General features: G+C 41.9%; 1 protein-coding gene across 1 annotated transcript; it reads right to left on the bottom strand.

Annotated features, from left to right (window-relative positions):
• Nucleotides 1-3,464: 3,464 nt before the first annotated feature.
• On the bottom strand, nucleotides 3,465-5,892 carry LOC146972609 (disintegrin and metalloproteinase domain-containing protein 17-like). Its single transcript, XM_085802669.1, has 4 exons — nucleotides 5,730-5,892; nucleotides 5,361-5,417; nucleotides 3,735-3,929; nucleotides 3,465-3,662 (listed from the first exon to the last, which is right to left on the bottom strand). Exons 1-4 carry the CDS (start codon nucleotides 5,886-5,888, stop codon nucleotides 3,465-3,467), a joined length of 609 nt encoding a protein of 202 aa, XP_085658795.1. The 5' UTR covers nucleotides 5,889-5,892.
• Between the last annotated feature and the right edge of the window lie 5,008 nt (nucleotides 5,893-10,900).

Here is a 10,900-nt window from a genome sequence, read left to right as displayed (position 1 = left end):
TGTCAGTCCCTCTGCTCTGCTCTGAGCCGAGAAGAAAACATTTATCGTATCCTACAGTTTTTATCCAATGAGGAGAGAGAACGGCATGCAGGGCTGTGTGTGCAGCCAAGGGACGCCGTGACTGTGGTGACGTAGGGACGAGGACTGTTATGGTGCGTTCAAGGAAACTCGTATTTTTCCGACCGTGAAGTGGTACCAGTTCGATCTGGTACGAGTTCACGGGTCGGAAGTTACGAGTGGCCGTTATAGTGACTTTCACCGGTAAAACAGGTCGGAAAAACACGAGTGGGTTGCCTGGAACGCTACAAAGTCGTAAGTTGTGACTTGAAGCTGTAATTTACGATTTCAAAAGCCTGCCTGGAACGCAGCATTAGCGAAAACGACCGGACCACTTACTTCTGCTTTAAAATATAAAAATAAAATCACCAGAGATTAAAATAGTCAATAAATTACATTAAAGCAGAATATTTAAAAATGTTCTCCTACACTCAGGAAGAAACGTGAGTTGATAAAATATCAGAATATCAATAAAAACTCTTTATCGATCAGCACTTTAAATCAGACAGTAGAACGTTTTATTGTGAAAGGGCAGACTGAGCGGACGCCTCAGTCCGACGACGACACAGTGACGTTAACAACATGACTCGCAACCGACCTTTAATTGGATCAATACAGACGATCGTCAGCATGTACATAACACACAGACACACACATCACAGTGTACAGGACTCAACACACACACACACACAGTATCAGATAGACACAATATTAAAAATACTGACAAGTGCATTTGAATACCACAGGAGAAGAGAAGGCACGTTGAGCTCTGACATGTCAAAAATAAACATTTAAAACGATAATATGGCTTCAATCAATCAACAAAAAAACAAAAAAAACACAAAACTTACCACAAAATAAATCTGACACAGTAAAAACATGTGATGAGAATAAACTCTGGTACCAAACAGCTCGAGTGACACAAACCAAACAGCTGAAAACACTCTGAAGTTTAACATCTGTGTCTTTACCCCCCCCCCCCACAAAAAAAACAGACAGTCACAAAAATAAAAGCAACAAAAGCAACAACACAATGATATTTTATACAAAGATATATATATATACACACAGTAATAATAATAACCTGCCCTCGTACAGTAAGAAACAAACAGGTGAAATGTTCAGATAACTGACCTCAAACCAGGATAAAATACAATAACAGGGAGGTGTTTTAAAACTGTTTAGGACAATTTTATACTGAAGTTTTAAGTTTTTCCTTTATTTTTGTGAAGTGATTTAACATTTTGTCTATAAAAATTTACAAAATAGTAAAAAAAAAAATGCCCAATGTAACTTAAAATGTATCAAAAGTCCCTTCAATCAAATATTCAATTTATTATAAAAAAAAAACAGTTGAGCCATCCATTTATCAATCACAATTTTTTTTAAAGCAATTATTGACTGAAAAACGACTTAAATTATTTGTTTCATTGCTGATCAACATTCAATCAATTAATCAGCTTATTGTTGCAGATGTGATACACAGTAAATAAAATTGATTGACAGGTTTTAGTGGTTTTAAGGAGATGATGAACATTTATGTGATATAAAATACAGTCTCATGTAGCTCAGTGGGTCGATTTGAAGGCACTTAACACTGTCACGTTCAAGGGTTCGATTCCCACTGAGTCTTAAAACAGAAACACTTTTTAACCCTTTAAACTCTCCAAACCTATTTTAACCCTATTTGTACTTTATTAATATCATTTATAGAATATAAAAACATTTTGAGCCTTAAAAATAAAACTTTGACCTCTGTGTTTTTGACTTTTACTGTTTTTTTATCTGGCAGCTGCACGTGTCATTGACTCTCAGTGCACTTTGACCTTTTGAAGCTGCAACTAATAATCATTTTGACTATTAATTAATCAATTAGTCTATCACACAGTAAAAAAAAACCAATTGATTCTGATGTAAAGACAAAAAAAAAACATCAAATAACCACAAATTAGAAGTTGACAACGTCAAATCTTTGGCATTTTTTGTGCTGTTGTGATAAAATATATAATATTTCTAAAGCTTTTAACAACATTATCCATTATTACAACATGTTGTGTTGATGCTGTTTCTATAAAATGCTGGTGACAAACACTTTGTCTCAATAGCGTCAGTTAGAAATAAATGTTTTTCTCTCATTAGACAGAAACTCGTGCACATAAATGATTGTCACATTGAAGTTGAACCTTTTTAAAACATTAAGTTCAACTCAGCAACAGTTTGACTGATGACTGAGCTACAACAAGCGTTACATTTGGCCTTTAGGGAACTAAAACGAGAGCCGGGCTTCAGCTATAAAAGTGAACGACGACTTTATGTAACAGAAATAAACGTGTAACATTCAGGAGCAAAAAAAAATCTTTGGTGGGACGTTCAAGAACTAAAAACGGACGTAGGAGCGTACAGTTGCTGGTCGTATCGTGTAGTGTGTCATCAGAAGACGAGTTGGTCTGAGTTTGTACGGTGGCTGGCGGGGACCAATCGGAGCTTTAGCGACATTTTATTGGACGAATAAAAGTATTGAACAGATGATCGATCACCACAGTTAAACACAGTTTGATTGTGGAAGCAACATCTGATCTGAGCACCGTTCAATCAGCACCAACGACGGTTTGATACCTGGAGAAGGTTCGATACCCAGCAGCGGCCCCTCGCTGCCACAGCTTCAACAGGACAATATGTTAGTTCGAGTCACTAAAGGACGTTAAAGAGACGCGGAGAGGACGGACGGAGCAGCGATTTGAAACCACGGTCTGACCACACAGGACGACGACTGGAAGGAGACGTTTTGTTTCTTTTTCTTTTTCTTATTATAATTAGGGATCAACTGATATGGTTTTATCAGGGTCGATACTGATACCGATTATTAGTAATCAAGGAAACCGATATTTAACCGATATTCATTTGCAGTAAAAATGAAAACTTTGGTGTCAGAATTTAAAAATAACACACCAGGGATCAGACTGAATACAGTCAACAGTTTGTTTCTGTTTTGTTCACTGTGAAAACCTTTGGGACATTGTTAAACAGCCAAGAGAGACGGCTTCGTTAGAGCCAAAGGAGTGCGTTTATGCGTTTAAAAATACATTTATTTTATTGGTTATCGGTGAAAAAAAACGGCCGATATCGATTATCAAAAAAAAAAGGGAAATATCGGTCGATAATCGGTTGAACTCTGATTGTAATTAAATTCAATAAAAACGTTTTTCTGATTGAATGTGTCTCGATGTGACCAGACTGAGATCTGCTGCAGCAACAAAGCGTCAGTGCGGCGGCTTCAGGACGGAGCCGCTTTAAGAAAATAAAAAATAAAAAAAGTCGTAAAAGTTTGTGAAACCAGCACAGGAGGAGGACGTGAGCGGGACAAACCGGGCACCGTCCGTCCCGTCCGTCCCGTCCCGTCCCGTCCCTCAGCACTGCGTCTCCTTGGTGTCGATCTGGTGTTGCCTCTGCAGCCGGAACATCAGCGCCTTCTCGCTGCGACTCACCGCGCTCGTCTCCGTCAGGTCCTCGAAGGAGCGCCGCCGCTGCTCCGAGCGCTGCGCCGGGCGGCCGAACGCCTCCTGCAGCGCCTCCTCGTCCAGGTGGGAGTCGAAGCTCGGGTCCTCCTGGATGGTGGCCATGCGGGGGGAGTCCAGAGGAGGAGGAGGAGGGGGAGGAGGGGGAGGAGGGGCCGCCACCGCAGGAGGAGGAGGAGGATGGTGAGGAAGATGACAGCAGGAGTCTGGACCGGGGCCGAAGCCGAAGCCGGAGACCGGCGGCGTGCTGGTCTGCTGCGGACCGGACGGCTGGAAGCGCAGGTTGGTGGTCGGGAAGGTCGGAGGCTTGAAGATCCGGACGGACGCGGACTCCAGGCTGCTCAGGAGCTCGGCATTCTGGGAAAATGAACAGAGTCAGTTGAGTTTGATGTAGGGATGTCACGATTATAAATTTTCTTGGATAAATAATCACGGTAGTACGATTACCACGATTATTATGCATTAATTAATTTCACAACACTATATATGAATGTGTAAAATCAAATATAGTCAAAATATAACTACATTATTGATAATATACACAAAATATTTTAAGTATCTATTAATATAGGACCAATTATTACTCCCCCAGAGGAAGTATTTGAAATATTGAAGTCATTAATTGTCATCTATACCAAATGTTTGAGTTTATTTTAATAATTTTTTACATTTTATTATTACAAATGGCACACCGACATTTAAATTCCTACCAATTTAATGTTACGTGAGGTAAATGGACCAGTTTCTGTGCATTTACCTTTACTTTGGCGCTACATCTGCCGATACGGTTCCGACAATCTTTACGATTGATTAATTGTGGCGTTTAATACCACGATTAAAGCAGAAGTAAGTGATATATTTGTGTTAATATAAGTCTTAAATAGTTCTATCTTCCGACAGCAATCACTTACATAGAGTGTTTGGTCTGAAACACGGGTCTCTCAGTCATTCTGCTCTGCTCTGAGCCGAAGAGAAAACATTTATCGTATCCTACAGTTTTTATCCAATGAGGAGAGAGAACGGCATGCAGGGCTGTGTGTGCAGCCAAGGGACGCCATGAATGTGGCGACGTAGGGACGAGGACTGTTATGGTGTGTTCAAGGAAACTCGTATTTTTCCGACCGTGAAGTGGTACCAGTTCGATCTGGTACGAGTTCATTACGTTACGAGTGGCCGTTATAGTGACTTTCACCGGTAAAACAGGTCGGAAAAACACGAGTGGGTTGCCTGAAATGCTACAAAGTCGTAAGTTGTGACTTGAAGCTGTAATTTACGATTTCAAAAGCCTGCCTGGAACGCAGCATTAGCGAAAACGACCGGACCACTTACTTCTGCTTTAATTGTGACAATAAGTAATCGTGACATCCCTAGTTTGATGGTTAAAGATGAACTCTCTGTGTCTCTAACCTCCTCTCCTCCATGTGCGTTTGTTTTCAACAACGAAGCCGGTGAGAAATCAATCCATGGAGCGGTGGATAACGTTATTTATCATCTACCATGTTACCATGTGTATATCTGTGTAGTCTTATCTGTCATAAACAAGAGATTACGGGTTACGTTTGTGTGGCGGTGCCGCAGAGACGAGAGCTGGGACACCGGGTCGGAGGCTCTGATCTTACAAGGTTGGTTTTCAGCCAAGAGACGCTAGGTGGAAGGCAGAGAGCCTCCATTCTCCCAGGTAATGATTCGTATCAGACATATTTCCTCCTTTTGCTGCAATTTCATTACATTAATTGTGAAAAACAAGTAATTGTGACATCCCTAAAATACACACAATCAGATACTCACACTGGGGAAGAACAGAGACTTTGTGGTTTGCTCGTATTGTTTATCCAGCTTCTTGTCCTGAGAGAAGAAGATAAAGAAACTTTATTAATCCTGAAGGAGGTTGTTCACAGAAGAAAAGACAAAAGACAAGAGTAAACTAAACTAATCTCTGCACATCTTATAAAATATATATTTAAATGACTGTCCACCTGATCTATACAGACTAAAGACAGGAAAGACTTTATCATCTTCAGATTCTGGCTGTAGCACCTTAATCCCTTAATACTCATGAAAATACAGTGGTAATACGTCTCTGTAACGCGTCAGTCAGACAGTGTGACTGACAGTGTGTAGTTTAGTTCCTGACAGAGACAGAACGGAGCGACTCACCACACAGTGGACCAGGATGCTGATAGGAACCCAGAAGAGCAGAGAGAACGCCACCACCGACCCCACGATGTTGTCGGCCAGAAACTTCCCAAACGTGTTGATGTCCAGTTTGTCGATGAAGTCCCACAGACGCTCCACCACGTCCTGCACCTGCTTCATGCACTTCCCCTGCAGGAGACACACACACACACACACACACATTGACACATCCTGCTCGTCTTCACTCACTGGGTCTCATTCATGAAACGTGAGTAAATCTGTGTGTAGATTTGCACATAAAAGCTCACTCTACTAAAACTCTACTCCGGATTCATGAACGGTGCCGGAAACTCAGATTTGATCGTAAACACGTGTGTAAGTTCATGAATGCCAACCCATCATAAACTAACAACACACCCCCGGTGATCAGCAATTAGCATAGATCTCCATACATGAATAGCCATATAAGGAGATCCTGACCACCATATTAGGAGGTAGGTGCATCCTGCTCACCTGCGGCCATGACGCAAACGAGGAAAGAGGGAGAGAGAGAAAAAAGGAGAGATCACGGATCGAAGTCATTTTGGGTGAAGTGGAGTCCAGAAAAATATGTAATTATTTTCTGTTAGTAGTGGTGTGACTGGGACAGGTCAAAGGCTGGAGGGAAGAAACAGATGTAGTGAATTAAGTAGGCCTATCCTTGGTTGATTAAAGAACCGTTTAAGAAGTAAGGCCAGAATAGTTCGATATGAAACATGAAAAAAAATAAAAATAAAAATACACACAACTCCAGAGCTACAGCAGCGATGGGAGGAGGAGGCTCTTCACAGCCTCAGCTGTAGAGGAACATGGTTGGATCAACACATGAAGTTATATAGGCAGGTTATATTGTTACAGAAGCACCAGCCGTCTGTCACAGCTCCATCCAAACCGGTGCCGACTGCGCTGCTGCGCAGGGTGAAGTGTGCGTCCACCGAGCGTATTGTAGCAACACAAATACGTTTTTTCCGGTTTTATATCAGATTATTATCATCATAAAATGGAGCCTTGCCGTGTTTGTGCGTGTCCGATCCCTAAAACGTCTCTCTCTCCAAATATTTGTAATTGTTTGTCATGTTTAAATTACGTGTTTCAAAGGCGTCGGCGTATTTTGAACATGAGAGAGAGTAATACGGATTAAAATTGTAATTTTCAACAGTGACGAGCAGTATTTATTTGCATTCCTACATTTACACAAGCGCTACACACAGTCCGGAGCAGGTGTAGATTTTGTGAGTAGCTACGAAAAAATCAGCACTACTAAAAGATTGATGAATGCGGAAATCCACGTAAATTTGCGCTGCTCAGGGTAGGTGCTGTTCCATTCATGTTTATAGTATCTGGACCCTCACAGACTCTCACACTCAGTCACTTTACAGCTGACAAAGAGAGAGGGAGTGATGCTGCCTGTCGCTCAGGTGGAGCTGTGACGGAGCTGTGTGTTGATGCTGTGTGTGTGTGTGTGTGTGTGTGTGTGTGTGTGTGTGTGTGTGTGTGTGTGTGTGTGTGTGTGTGTGTGTGTGTGTGTGTGCGTGTGTGTGTGTGTGTGTGTGTGTGTGTGTGTGTGTGTGTGTGTGTGTGTGTGTGTGTGACAGTAACATCTCGGCAGACGACATGCTCTACACGGAGACGGACCTGGAGGACAGCATGGAGAAGATCGAGACCATCAACTTCCACGAGGTGAAGGAAGTGGCCGGCATCAAGTTCTGGTGTTACCACGCCGGACACGTGCTGGGCGCCGCCATGTTCATGATCGAGATCGCCGGCGTCAAGGTAACGGACGCTCACCGCCACTCACATGACTCAGCTGTTCAACCCTCTGTTGGTGTTTTGTTTTTTGCTTTTTTACTTTATTTTGCAAATAAATCGATGTACAAACCAATAAGGCAAATAGTAAACTTGTAAATATAAATAAATACAAAACATAAGATATAAGAGCATGAAATAAAATAAACAAACATCAAATAAACAAGACAAAGAAAAGAAAGTATGTACAGTAAAGTAAATAAATTAGAAAAATTAAACATTTCAATCAATAATCGATGTGACCAGATCAATAAACTGAGTCTGACAAACAGGAAATCAGAAGTAAGGCTTCTAAAACATGCAGCATCCCTTCAAAATAAAAGCATGGAAATACAAATCCTTTTAAAAAAAGAAACTGTTTTTAACACCGTGTTGTCCTGCATTTTATCGTCATCATGTCTAAATGGAAGCGCATATTGATAAGTAATTTCATCAACTCACAAAAAATATTTCCCAGAATGCACCTCTTCACCTAAACTTCATTATCACATAATATCACATTATGCAAATTATAAACATATGAATCGCAGTGATTCACTCTCTCTGCTGCGACAAAGAACAGATGTTATTATGATTTATTTATCTTAGTTGGAGCAGAAACAGTGAAGATTAAAACGCAGCTGTGTTTTGATTAAAAAGTGATTGATTGAAAATCCTAATCAATAATCACAGACTTCAGGCTCCAGAGTCAATTTCTCTTCATTTGATGAGCAAAATAAACTGTTTAAAGACGTCGCCTCGGGCTTTAAGTTGAAGGATGGTTTTATAATTTTAACATTTTGTTGAATAATCCAATTAATAATAAACAAATGTATACTTTTAGATCATTTTATTCATTTGTATGTTGTGTTAATCCTATATATGCTGGTGTTGATGTATAATTAATTCAAATATCATGACAAGGAGAGTTTGAAGGTGATCCGTGACTAAATCTGAAGTTAATTCCCATCTACTGATTACCTTGTTTTAACCAGTCAACAGGCCTCCTGAGGTGTGTGTATATTAACCTACACCTGAAATACACAGCATCATAAAATATGCATGCACTTAAACTTTTATATGAAATAACAGGGTATCCACGGGGTCTTAAAAAGTCTAAAATTTGAAAATCTAAATTTTAGGCCTTAAAATGTCTTAAATTTGTTGAATTATTGTGTTCAAGTCTTAAATAATTTTAGACAGGTCTTAAATTTTCTTATGCCCACCATGGACGAGCATTTCACTCGCATTTGCCCCTAAAAAAAAATACATGTGTGAACCAGGAAAATCACAAAAAGAAAGAGCACAACCTGCGATTGGTCAAAAACTACAAATCCCACAATTCTCTGGCCTCAACAATAACAGTAGTTAGTGTAAGTAAGGGAGAGTGGAGCTGTCGGTGAAAAGAGGAAACAACGCCACGTCTGGTCCTGTTCTATGTTGTTCGTTCACACCGTCACCGTTTATTCGTTACGTCCGCGGTGTAAAAGGCCGTGACGCAAAGACGCGATTAGGCGCGAGACGCGATTAGGCGCGCGACGCGGTAGACGCGACTTTTTTTTTTTGCGACGCAATACACCCGATTTGTTTTGTGCGACGGGACCTTCGCGTCTTCGTCTATTTCATCGTGGAACACGAGGAACGCTTTTTTTTCGCTCGAGTTGTGACGCGCGACCAAACGCGAGATACGCGGTTTGACGCTCTTTTTGACTCGTGTCAAAAAAAAATTCACGAGCCCGCCAACAACTTTTTTTTTTTTTCAAAGCAGGTTCAACTGGACTTAGTTATTTGTCTAGGAAGACGTTTCACCTCTCATCCAAGAGGCTTCATCAGTTCATGTAGCATCTGACCAGGCTGGGACTGGTCCAACTAACTGGTCTGGAGACTCAGTATAAGTCCAGTTGCTTTCGATTTAACCTCCTTTGAAATACTATGACCTGGACAAATGAGAATATGCACAGGCCTACAACAACATTTCTGCTCTCATCGACCATGGTTGAGGTCACAACGCTGCTCTGTAGCTGCTCTGGAAGTCCGAGACACTGAGGCCAAACGCCGCCGTCGCTTCTGATCCATGTCGGCGAGTTCCGGGCTGATGAGCTACAGAGACTTTAGAGTCAAAGGAGCAGTGCGTCGCTGTGTCGGACTGTTTGGATTTAATGAAGAAGCTGCACAGAGTCAGGTGAGCAGAAGCTGCCCCCCCCCCCCCCCCCCCTCACCGTGGAGCCGCTGCTGTCTCACAGCCGCCACCGACCCCCTAGCGTGACGCACAGTATACTGTTATGAGACACATTATGCATCCCAACTGTCTTTTTTTTTAGAGGATTTTTTTTTTTTAACCAAGAATGCGAAAAATCATGATCCAGGGGCCCCCGCACCCACTTCCCCATACGACCAAAAAACATCAACAAATCCTACATTAAACACAAAACACGCCACGAAAAGACATTAAACCATTACACATACATAACTTGATTACATTCGATCCACTAAGCTTTCAAATCGCTACACCCCCCACCCGCCCCACCCCCCCCGAAACCCGCCCACACCCCCACCAACCCCCTTCCCTCCCCCCCCCCACACCACACAAACACCAACCCCCAATCCCCCCGCCAACCAACCCCCCACCCACACCAGTTACAACAACAATACAACGCCGCCCCCCATACGACAAAAAGAACAAATCCAAAAAACCACATAACCACATACAAATTATTAAAAAATAAAAAAACAAAATAAAAAAAAAAGAAAAAACAAACCCACAAATTTAACACCTTTCTCCAACACACCTTTACGAATATCCCACCAACTCACAGACCAATGCCCCCCACGCCAATTCCTCCAACCCCCTCACAAAACCCCCAACCAACCCCCCCCATCACCCCCCCCCCCACAACTTAACACAACCCCGTCTCCCCTACAATCGCCCCAAAACCCCCCCCCCCCCCCCCGCCACCAATCCCCCCCAACCCCCCAAAATTCGAAACAAATATATTTTTATCATAATTCTCATTATTCTCCTGATGTCGGTTTAATGTAACAGATTGAGCTGATACGCGAGAGTAATGTGACCTGACGGGGCATGCTGCAGCTGTGTCTGTGATGGACTGATCAGAATGGTGGTGGTCCACAGTCAATCGTCCCAGATCTCCCCGTCCGCAGATTCTCCCCGAAATGCCCGAATATTACATCGACCAAGAAGTTAAGTGGCAAGATTGCACCTTTTGTTCGGCTTATTATGTGCGGTTTTTTTTTTATAGCTATTATAACGTCATGCAACATGCGGCTCTCAGTGCTGTCGCGTTTGTTGTGTTATAAATTGTGAAAATAACTTTACTAATAGAAATATGAAGACGTGGTCGATAGGT

This window comes from Trachurus japonicus, chromosome 16 (genome assembly GCF_045865225.1).
Source record: "Trachurus japonicus isolate A0001 chromosome 16, Traja_1.0".
NCBI classification, from domain to species: Eukaryota; Metazoa; Chordata; class Actinopteri; order Carangiformes; family Carangidae; genus Trachurus; species Trachurus japonicus.
This window is presented reverse-complemented; position numbering and strand designations above follow the sequence as displayed.